This window comes from Mesocricetus auratus, unplaced genomic scaffold, assembly GCF_017639785.1.
Source record: "Mesocricetus auratus isolate SY011 unplaced genomic scaffold, BCM_Maur_2.0 Super-Scaffold_100003, whole genome shotgun sequence".
Taxonomy (NCBI): Eukaryota; Metazoa; Chordata; class Mammalia; order Rodentia; family Cricetidae; genus Mesocricetus; species Mesocricetus auratus.
The window spans coordinates 51,000,780-51,012,932 of record NW_024429188.1 but is presented as its reverse complement, the minus strand read 5'-3'; the positions used below and the strand labels follow the sequence as shown (position 1 = coordinate 51,012,932).

The window sequence follows — 12,153 nt, the reverse complement described above, 5'->3', positions numbered from 1 at the left end:
TATTTAAAGCCACATCAAAGAGACAAGCTGAGCTGTGCTCCCAAGAACAGCAACTTCTATTGTATGGTACTCTATGGTTCTTGGAGTATTTTTATGTCTATGATTTCATCTGATCCTCACTACAACTCTGTGAAGTATCCATAGCAAAAACTATTTGTCACATTCCAAGATGACAAAACTAAGGCTTACTGTAGTTAAGTGACCTGTCAAAGGTCACCTGGCTTGTAAATTTCGAAGGGAGAACTTGAACATAAGTCTGCCCATAAGCCTCTGTGATCTCACATGTACTATGCTTATGATGGCTCTTCTATAGAGAGACTTCAACTGTTTCAGAATAAAGGATTCCAAAGACCATCACATACACCATTTCTTTCCTTTCAGTAGTAAATTAAACAAATTCTACTCTCAACAGATAGATTAATCTTTGCCTTTTGCAAAATTAATAATGCACACCTACCATGCTAGGATTATTTTACAAATATTCCTCTGAACTGTCTCTGATGATCATTGCTCTGAGGGATTTAGCTTGGTTATCTCCTGGAAATGCAGTTTTGAATATAGGGTTGTTTTCACAAGAAAAGTTGATTTTGTGGACCCTATCAAAGTACAATACAGTGGATATTCTAAACCAGACAGACGAGTTCTGGAAGAGTTATGGGGATAGGCTGGGAGTATGGGAGTATAGCTACAAAAGATGTGAAGAAACTTCCTAACAACCTCACTTGCTCAGCCATTTCCTATTGCCCATTTTAATGTAAAAAGTAAAAACAATGTGAGCTTTAAGAACTTGAAATATATGCTCAGAAAGTAGAGATCATGAGACACAAAGTCCCAGTGAAGGTGAGGACTACCTAAGGTGAGAAATCTTACCTAAGAACAGAAGAAACAAAAACAAAAAATAGAAGAAAAAGATAAGCATGAATCAAACCAAGCATGAACCAAACCAATCCAGTTTGGGTGCTTAGGTCAATATTTTGTGGAAGGAGCATTTCAAGTTGGAAAGTCTCAGATAAAAGTTGAAGTTCTTGAGACAGTGATTTCCTGGACTGCTCTGCCCCTGTGCAGGCTTCACCCAGACTTCCCCCCCAGCTGAGACCATCTGCTGTGCTTCCCCTTATCTTCATACTGCAAACATATCCGACCTGGAAGAGGTCCAGCATTTCCTTCTGTAAACATGAATACAAATAGCCTTCAAGGAGAAAAAGAAATCTATGGTGTTTGAACTTAGCAAGTGTTGCCAAGCACTAACTTCTGTACTTCTGTAACTGGAGTAGAATAGGATCGTGCGGAAGTTAAGTCCCACTTCACTTAAGAATCACTTTAACTTTATCACTGTAGGGCATCTGGAAAGATCTCACGCCAATTCATCATGCCAAAACAATGGTCATTAAGGGAAAGGAGGAAATAAAGCCATAGTCAGTCCTCCAGATGTTCACACTGAATACAAAATGCTTTCCACGGTTCTTTTCTAAAGACAAAATGTCACATGTTATGCATGCTATAGAACTTTAGAACATTGATTCTACTTTAAAATAGCATATAAAAAGCTGGAGCCACATGGAAAATAAAGTGTCCCAGTTAATGATAGCAATCTTTAACTTCATACTTTTACAATTACCTGTAAAATCCTGCTTGATTTTTACTATACAAACAGCTACTCCACAGGATGTAGTATACTAGCACATTCTATGTCAGCTGTTGAAAAAACCATAAAATTTTCAATAGCTTTAAAATCAGGTCATGACTTCAGGTAAGATATTTTAGAATTCTGTGTTTTAACTTCTTATATTCATCACTCTAACATTTTCAACACACATACATGATGTACAAAGGATACTAGTATAAGGAGCTTGAGAAATGGCTCAGTAGTTAAGACTACTAACTGTCCTTGCAGAGGACCTAGGTTCAGTTCTCAGCTCCCAAATGGCTGCTCACAGCCATTTACAACTCGAATTCCAGAAGATCTGATGCCTTCTGATCTCTGTGGTCCCCGGACAAACATGTAGTACACAGACACACATGAAGGCAAAACACACACACACTACAACAAAAAAATTTAAAAATAGGTTTTTCTCCTATGAGGTTTTATTTAAAAAAATAAAAGAATTCTATTATAGCCACCTTCAGATAATATAGGATGAATAATTCACAATTCTCAAGCTAAATAGAATATGGGCTTCAAAGCAATTATGACCTGAGCATACATTCTTTTTTAATTGGTGCATTATATGTTGCACTTAAGCAAGAATTCATTTTAAACTTTGCAAGCTAAGAACATATCTCTAATAAGGCATGATGATCAACAATTTTGTTAAAATAAATAATAATCAGGACCTGAAAGTGGCTTGGCAGCCCCTGCAACCAAATATGATAACCTGAGTTCAATCCCTGGAATCTAGATAGTAGAGGGAGAGACGCAACTCCCACAAGTTGTCTTCTGACTTCCATGCCTATACACTTTACCATACACACACACACACACACACACACACACACTCACATGCACGCATGCACACACCCACAGAGAGAGAGAGAGAGAGCAAGTAAGTGCATATAATAAAATTTAAGCTTACAAAATCTGTTTTTAAATTTGAAGCTGTATTTTTACATGTGAAAAATTCTAATCTGTATAGAAAAAGTAGCTAAGCATTCCCACTTTAATGTTTTGTTTTCTTTGTTTATTTTTTCCTTTATAGGGGGAATTGCCCAGTGTTCGCTCTAAGTTCCATGTCCTCTTTCTCCTCTTTGTGGCCTGCATGTTTTTTGTCAGCCTTGTGATTCTCTTTGGTTACCATTGTTGGCTTGTCAGCAGAAACAAAACTACCTTAGGTAAGACTGAATATTAAGATTAGGAAAATGGATCTTAATGTGTATCACTGTGCCCTGTGACCTGTTTTTTAAGGAGCGAAAAACTAATAGTATTTTAGCTTTAGTGACACCCCTTTGCCTCCAAACTGAGACAGATGGAAATACATTTTACTAAACTGGACAGCAATAGTGAACAAAGCTTACAGACTACACAGAGCATCTGTGAATCACATCCCATAGAGAACCCAAAATGACTATAGTTCTTTATAGTGTATATTGGGCAATACATTCCCAAATTCACAAGTCTGACTTCTAAAAAGTATTCCAATGAAGAAATTAGTATCAGAAGGAAGACGTGAAACTAAATAACGACAATCTGATTGATGATGCATATCCCCAAACAGAGTCCTTAGAAAGTTTCCAAGTAAGTAACAGAAATGGATGCAAAAATCCAGGCCATCAAGATTTCTCAGCAGGTAAGGGTATTTGCCAGGAGCCGGGCAACCTGAGTTCAAGCTCTAAAACCCACATGATAGAAAGAGAGAATTGATTCCGACAAGTTATTCTCTGTCCTCCACACTCACACCGTGGCATGCACACACAGGTGTGTGAACATAAACACACCCAAAATAAATACATTTAAAATGTAAAATTGTTTTTATAAAGAATCAAATTGATATTTACAGTCAAAGGAGTATATAAAAGGACCATCCAAAGGAGATATGTGTATTAAGTCTGCATAAAATCAGTATACTAAATGAGTTAGTTTTTTCTCTTTTTTGCTGTCAATTAGTACTCTAAGCTTGTTACTATATGTAGAATGAAAGGATTCTAGTGCAATAATTACTTCATCTATGGTGAATATTTACATGGTCTGCAAGTCAGCACACAAGGAATAAGAAAAAGCATTCAAGTGTTAAACGCTTAACTAGGATGGATTAGATTTGAGAGGAATTTAGTGTAAAAGCCACTGCACTTTGAGAATTCATTTGCCAGGGAAGTCTTTGCACCCATTTTTCTAAATCAAATACATGTACAGCACTTAGTACTTAGGGTAGTAAATTAGCACATTTGGTTGAGAGATAGCTACAAAAGTAGAAAAGTACTAAAAGCTTCATGATAACAGGGTCTGAAAACAAAGGACAAATGGGAAATGGTGAGATGCAGCCAGAGCCCAACAGTGAAAGTGTTTGCTTAATGGGATAAATGTGTGTCTAAAAATAATGTGCACTAATGTGGCCCAATTCCTCATAGTCTTTGAGGTGATTACAGTTCACCCGTTGACATTTTGTCTGGAGTAAAACTAGGTTTTTTACATTGCAGGTTTCATTGTGAACATCTTCGTTTCTGAAATGTTTCAAAACCAAATCAATGTCATTACCATCTCTTTATGTGTCATTACTTTGGTCCCAGATCTACAGATAGACACCATTTGGCTGTTGTTGCCACTTGATTCAAATACAGTACATTTAAATCTATTCCTGCACTCCTTAAATTCAGCAGTCCAAATGCGTGCCCCTCTGGAATGCTGTATTATTTTTTGTCATTGTGTATTTACCCTGCCTTAAAAAGATAAGAGTACAAATTCCTTAATTTCAATAACAATTTTACCTTGTATTAAATAATCGAACTGAGTTTTACTAAGTAATTTAGCAATAATTAAGAATGTGAACCTATGCTAAAACAGCAAAAAGATATCATAAATCCTGGCCACATTTTTGGAGAGATGTAAAATCATCACAGTGATGAAATCTACTCTTTTATTTCTCTTCCTCTTTCCCAACTCTCCTGGACTATATTAGAGGCCTTTTGCACTCCAGTATTTACAAGTGGACCAGAGAAAAATGGGTTTAACCTCGGCTTCATCAAGAATATCCAGCAGGTATTTGGCGATAATAAGAAGTTCTGGTTAATACCTATTGGGCCCAGGTAGGTAATTATTATCACTGAGAGCAGCTATTGATGAGCCACGCAGTGAAGCAGCGAATTTATGCTTGAATGTTTTTGTTGAGAGTTTCAGACATTTTATAATGAAATTTGGTAATCTTCACACTCCATTCCCCTTTCTCATCCCTCCTCTCTCCTGCTGGATCCCTTCTTGTCAACAAGTCTTCTACTTTCCTATCTTCTTTTGTGTCTTTCACTTAAATTAGTGTTGATGTCATGCGCACAGGTGAGAGGCTATTTACTGAAGCAAGGATAAGTTTTCATTGACTACACTGATGAAGAAAACAACATTCCTTCCTCTAGCAACTGTTAATTACCAATAGTCCCACAGAGAGGAATAGGGCCTTATGGGTTCATCCCCTATCTATGATGAAGTGTTGATGGTTTTAATCTTGTGCAAGTCTTGTGTAGATAACAGTATCTTCGGTGAGTTCATGGGTGTAATGGCTGTGTCATGTCCAGAAGACAGTTTTTTATTACCTATTTCTCTACCTGCTGGCTCTGACCTTCCTTTGACCATTTCTTCCATGTTGGTCCCCGAGCCTTGGAGGGGAAATATAGCTACTTTAGTGCTGAGTATGCTGCCATCATTTATTCTCACCCTCTTGTCCAGTTATGGGTTTTTTCATTAACCACCTCCCATCTCAGAAGAAGCCTTTCTGATGAAGGCTGAGCATCCCCAATAGCAAATTAGACTCAATTACTTTTGAGACAAGGACTCACTATGTAGACCTGGTTGACCTGGACTCACTATGTAGACCAAACTGACCATGAACTTGTTTCAGTCCTCCTGATTCTTCCCCTTCACGGCAGACTTTTAAAGGCATGTGTCACCATACTCATCTGCAAATGCAGATTTGGTATCAGTCTAGTAGGTACAATATTCCCCAAGTTTCTCATTTCTGTATTTATAAAGACAAATCATGAAGTGGAGGTATGATCAAATAGACACTTTCCTGATTTGTTTGTGGAAAGGTAAACTGGTACCAAATTTTAATAAATTTGACAAAGCATATTAAAAACATAAGAATAAACATATCCTTTATCCCAGTGGCTATATTTCTTTGAATGTACCCTAAAGATGGAGCATAACCTACACTAAAAATGTTCTTCACAGTCTGGGCATGGTGGTTCATACCTGTAATTCCATCATTTGAAAGCTTGAGGACAGAGAATCGTGAATATCAATTCAGCCTTTGTTTACAGAGTGAGTTCCAGGACAGCCATGGTTACACAGAGAAACTCTGTCTCAAAAAAATCTTTTGTAGAGCTAGGCTTATATCCTTTGAGTGACTTTGTGACCCCAATGAAACTACCACAAGCTATAGGAGCTCTAGAGCAAAGAATGTCTTGACTTTTTTGTATCCTTTAGGTTCACTGCTCAAACATCAATATATTCGTATTTTCTTGTTGGAAAGAAGCTTTGCTGGAGTCAAGTAATAATGAAGGTTAAATTTTCTCCTCCCTTCCTTGCTGCATTAATACTTCCTTTATGCCAGTTAATGTTTTATAGGATTGTTTGTTTAAGGTGTGGTATAGTCAACTCTTCTAGCTATAAATATTAAGACAAAATTTGTCAATGGGTAATATAAATTATTAACTGATAGCAGAAATTAGATACATATACACTTATCACATACTGAGACACAAATATTCAAATTACATTACCACATCACTCTAGTATAAAAACAAAAACAAAACCCAAGGCCCATTCACTTACATAATCAGTATTCTAACATTTCTATAGAGCAATATGAATACAATTTGTAAACTTTTTCTTGAAAACATTGAAAAACAAGAGAAAAAGTTACACATGATATTAATTAAATAATCCAGAAGTCATTCAAAGTTAAATTCAGAATACACTCAGCTATATAGACTCAATTGCTGAAGCTGTAACAGTGTCTGGCTAGGGTCATGATTCCGGCCATGGCCTTCTATCAACAATGGCCAGAAATTAATCAGGGACATGCTCTAGATTACTGTAGAGATCCATAAAGTAAACTCACATGTAGGAAAATCGTTCCTAGAATCCAGCTACACTGCAGAGAGACCTTGCTGTTTCTCTTTCCAATTCTATGTTACAAGTTAAGTAACAGGCTACAAGAACATTCTCTCGCCCTTCACAGCAGCTTTTCCCACTATGTGTAGTGATTAGGAGTCTTCTCATTTCACTAGAAAACTTAGAATCAAAACAATTTGATAGTGGGATATAATTGGGACTATCATAGTTAAATGGTATTTATGAAACTGCATATGCATATTGCTATACCAGGCATTGTGAAAAGCAAGTTACAAAAATAGTCAGCATTGATACAGACAAACAAGACATGGAAATTGAGAGACATTGATTTGATAATAAGAGCTTATTTGAACATGAATTTAAACAAAAGAACTAAGAACCCCCAAGTTTTGTGGTATGCTTAGTGGTAGAAGATTTGACTAGAGAATGCTCAAAACAACACAACCCTAAATCTGTGATTATATCTCATTTCTAAGATTATTACTGTCTCAAAAGTTTATATTAAATGGACATGATGACACTCACCTATATACTAGCACCCAGGATACTGAAACAGTAGATTGCAAGTTCTGGACTAGCCTAGGCCACAAAATACGACCCTGTCTGAACTGGTGAGATGGTTCAGTGTGCTTGCCACGAAACCTAACAACCTGAATTCAATCCCCAGGATCCACGTGATGAAAGGAGAGAATCTGTTCCCATAAGTTGTCCTCCATATATGCACCCATACACATGCATACATATGCACATATTCTCTCTGTCCCTCTCTCTCCCTTCTTCACCCTCCCCTCTTCTGTGTGTGATTACATTTGAATAAAAAAAGAAAGTTTGTGTCAGTTGCATACTGGATATCTTTCTTTCCCACCAGCCCTGGCGACGGACACTCCTTCCCTATGAGATCTATGAATGAGTCACAGAACCCACTGCTGGCAAATGAAGAACCCTGGGAAGACAATGAGGATGACAATCGAGGTGAGTAGGCTCAGAAAAAAGCCTTTTCTCTGCATGGCAGACTCAACACAATATGATCCATGCTAATAGAGCCAATGTAGAGCCATGTGGTAGTACACACCTTTAATCCTAGCACTAAGGAGGCAAAGGTCAATCTGGTCTACAGAGTGAGTTCCAGGACAGCCACAGAGAAACCCTGTCTTGAAAAAACAACAACAACAACAAAAATGTCCAAAGAGGTTTTATGAGGATGACAACCTTATTAAGTGCCCTCTGGATGAAGGAGGACAAATATGGCCAGATTTGTTTAACAAATATGGGTGGCTAAGGTAGCTATGTTAAGCAATGTTCTCTAGAAGAAGAGAACCAATAAAAACATGAATATGTTATATATTATAGAAGGGAATTTACTAGAATGGCTTACATGATAGGGCCTGGGTAGTCCAACAATGGCCATCCATAAGATGGAGATGCAGTAGAATCCGGTAACTGCTCAGTTCACAAAGCCTCAGCAGTCCCAGTCTGGTGTGGGAGGCCTGAAGATTACTGCAGAGCCTCTAGTGTTGAGTCCACATGAGAAGATTGAAGAAGCAAGAGGCTGATGGTAGTAGCAGTGATAGATGTACTCACTCAGAAGGAAGAGAGTGTAACCATGTGACACTGTTAGACATCTCTGCATCCGGGGCACCCTTTCAGAAGGTGCCATCCACTTTGAGAGCAAGTCTTCCCTCCTCAGTCATCGTCCCAGACATACCCAGAAGTTGATTCCAAATCCCATCAAGTTGAAAAATAAGACCAACCAGTGGATCTGAAGAGAAAGCTCAGCAGATAAAGTACTTGTCATACAAGTATGGGAATTGGAAGTTCAGATCCCCAGATCCAGTAAAAAGGCAGGTAGGCTGGCACCTGTAATCCCAATGCAGGAGGCAGAGACAGGAAATATCTGGAGCAATTTGGCTAAAAAGTTTAGCAAAAACATTGAGGTCCAGGTTCAGTGAGAGATCCGAAGGACACCAATCATCAGTCTCAACCATGCACATAGGCATACACACCTGTACACACATGCACTCTCACAATGCATACACATGTGAATGCACATCATTCACACATATGCATCCAAAAAAAGAGCCAACCTTTACAGAAACGTTAGATGGTAGCTTAAGCAGTTCCTTACCAGCTTCATTAAATTATACCATGACTTACAACTCTACAATTTTTAAGTAGGGATTTTTTGAAGCTAATTTTCTAATTTTTTCCCCATTTTTCATACCAACCCCAGTTCCCCCTCCTTCCCCTTCTCTAACCCACCATCCCACCCCTGATCTACTTCCCAGACAGGATAAAACATTCCTTGGGGGAGTCAACAAAGTCTAGCATACCAGGTTGAGGCAGGATCAAGCCCCCCCCCCAGTATCAAGGCTGAGCAAGGTGTTCTGCCACAGGGAAAGGGTTTCAAAAAGCCAGTTCATGTAACCAGACTAAGTCCTGGTCTCATTACCAGGACCTCCCCCTCAACAGATCAAGCCACATAACTGTCACCCACATTCAGAGGACCTAGTTTGGTTCCATCCAGGTTCCCCAGCTGTCAGTCCATGGTCCATGAGCTATCACTAGCTCAGGTCAGCTGTCTCTGTGGTTTTCCCCATCATGGTCTTGAGCCCCCACCTTGCTCTTGATCCCTCCTCCCTCTCTTCAACTGAACTCCAGGAGCTCAGCCCAGTACTTGGCTGTGGGTCACTGCATCTGCTTCCATCAGTTACTGGATGTAGGTTCTATGATGACAATTAGGTTAGTCACTGACCTGATTAAAGGGGAAGGCCCATTCAGAAAACCTCTCCACTATTGCTAGGAGTCTTAGCTGGGGTCATCCTTGTGGATTCCTGAGAATTTCTCTAGCACCATGGACATTACTTTGGAGGGGATGGGGACATGGCTTAATTAGTAAAGTGCTTTCTACACAAGCATGAAAACCTGTATTCCAATCCTCAGCACCCACATAAAAAACGTTGTAGTGAGATATTCACCCCCTCACTTTGACTTTTTATTATGTGGATGTAGGTGTGTTTGCTATAGTGTTTGTATAGAAATCAGAAGATGGGGATTTGGTTCTTTTTCCACCTTTGCATGCGTTCCAGGATTAAACGCAGGTTGCCAAGTTTGCACAACAACTGCCTTTACCCACTAAACCATCTCCCCCACTCAAGATATTACTTTTTTGAAGCAGCCTCTAATTCTGGTCTTTTTCAAAAACACTTGGTCATAATTTTTATTTTATAAAATATTTTTATATTTTTCCATCCTTTGACTTCAATAATCATGTTTTGTATTCAGTAATATTTTATAATTAATGAAAGTGAGACTGGGAGATAGTAACTAACTCATCCACTGACTCATCACATAACATGAATCAGACAGTTCTTGGAAACAAATGAAGGTACCCTGATTCTAAATCCTGACCTTTTTTCGCAGTATGATGGTATGTATTCCTGTCTTTTGGAACAATAAATATTAGACGTGGTGTTGTGATTTAGTACCATCTTGTTATCTGAAGCATCCAACTGCTTCTAAAGTCAGAAAATACACCACAGACCACAAGTCTCTTTTAACTTTATCCAAAACACTACACCATCTTACATAAATGAGATCCCCTTCTTATATCTAACAACTTTATTATATAATGGTGCTTTTCTCTAACACAGGTTCTTAAGCTGAACCATTTGTTCAGTTGACTGTGTTATCCTCAGTCATACATGTCTTCTGTGTGTATGTGATCATATACAAATTGTTCATGTACTTATTTTTTTTGGTTTGCTTTTTTATTTTTTGAGACAGGGTTTCTCTGTGACTTTGGAGGCTGTCCTGGAACTAGCTCTTGTAGATCAGGCTGGTCTCAAACTCACAGAGATCCGCCTGTCTCTACCTCCCGTGCTGGCATTAAAGGCATGCACCACCAACGCCTGCCATTCATGTACTTTTTTAAAACAATGCTTTAATTAATCCATTGATTTCTTTTTTTCTTGTTTTATTTTCAAGACAAGGTTTCTCTGTGTAGCCCTGAATGTCCTGGAACTCACTGTGTAGAGTAGGCTAGCTTGGAATTCAGAGATCCTCCTGGCTCTACATCCCAAGTGCTGGGATTAAAGGCTTATGATGCCACCACCCAGAAAATTCTTTGATAATTTCATACAATATATTTTGAACATACTCACTCCCTAGTTCCATAACTGGCCTCTCTATCATCCTACCCCTTCACACCTAACTTTGAGTCCATGCTCTTTTAATAATTACATTCCCAAGAAAAGTGCTGTAAGTTAAAATTACATTTCAATTTCCTTTGGAAATTATGTTAGGATTAATTGCTAGCCAATAATAAAATACTTGCTATATATTCTGCATGTATTACTATCATAATATAAAATAGCCAAACGTGTATAAAATGATAAAATCTGGCAACAGCAGCTTGATGAATGAAAATGTGATGCTAAAACAAGGCAAAATTTATCTTCTTTTAAATCCCTACCCTAATTTAATACAGGAAAGTACTAGGTTGAAATAACACATTTATGAAATCAAAGCATTTAAGTAGGTTTCTCTGGAGAGGCTTTTTAAACTAAAGTATTTAATTAATGCACAGATACACAGAAGATGCACAAGTGAGTATGCACATCTATGTGATTTTCTGTAGAGATTATACAGGCATCATTTAAAAGGATTTTTGAGAAACTTAGAGTTGCATTTTAGCTTTTTGAGGAAGTGATCCAGAAATGTCTGTTGCCTTATTGCTTTTTCTCAGTAAAAATTTTCCTATAGGTTACATTAAAAAATTAGAGATGACAATAAAAGGCTTTGTACTAATCTATTCCAAATGGAACCATTTCCTCCAAATTGGATGGATGGCGTCTACAGCCTTGCCTACTGTAAGTGTCATGAATAATAAAGTAGGCATGATTGTCAAAGAGATGCTGAAATGCAAACTACTATAAGCCAGCATCAAGCTGCATGTAAAAATGATATTTTTAAAACTTCATGGCTTTCTCAGAGGAACTAAGTCTCACCTCTTATTATTTTTTGATAGAACTGATTTCTTAATATGTTTTATCTTTATGGCTGTGGTGCCTTTCTGAATGTTCTTTGTTCTTTTTTCATTTCAGCGGTTAACAAAGCCTGTGCCATTTTCCAACACTAGCCTTTTTCGCATTAGTAGCTGAACACTTTGATCACTAATGCTAGTTGGAGATGCAGCCTCTGTGGAAATTCAGAGAAAGTAGCTACAGTCAATATTCTGTAGATAGTGACGGTAACAGAGATGTTGGCAAAGACTTCAGCAGCAGAGCAATAGTTGTTTCCACCTGTGAAATGTGTTGCCTTTTTCTCACTGTAAGAAAATACAAGATAATCAAATTTTAAAGAGAACAGGTATACTG

At 38.0% G+C, this 12,153-nt stretch overlaps 1 protein-coding gene across 3 annotated transcripts in view; it reads left to right on the top strand.

Annotated features, from left to right (window-relative positions):
* Zdhhc15 (zinc finger DHHC-type palmitoyltransferase 15) overlaps window positions 1-12,153 on the top strand; it is a 90,044-nt gene that overhangs the window by 63,563 nt on the left and 14,328 nt on the right. For 2 of the 3 annotated variants that reach the window (XM_040744299.1, XM_005086531.4), the window contains 3 exons: window positions 2,697-2,829; window positions 4,611-4,737; window positions 7,647-7,750. In XM_040744299.1, coding sequence (XP_040600233.1) covers window positions 2,697-2,829; window positions 4,611-4,737; window positions 7,647-7,750 — 364 coding nt within the window. The remainder of the gene's footprint in view (window positions 1-2,696; window positions 2,830-4,610; window positions 4,738-7,646; window positions 7,751-12,153) is intronic. The other variant, XR_002381490.2, reaches the window with a different exon arrangement.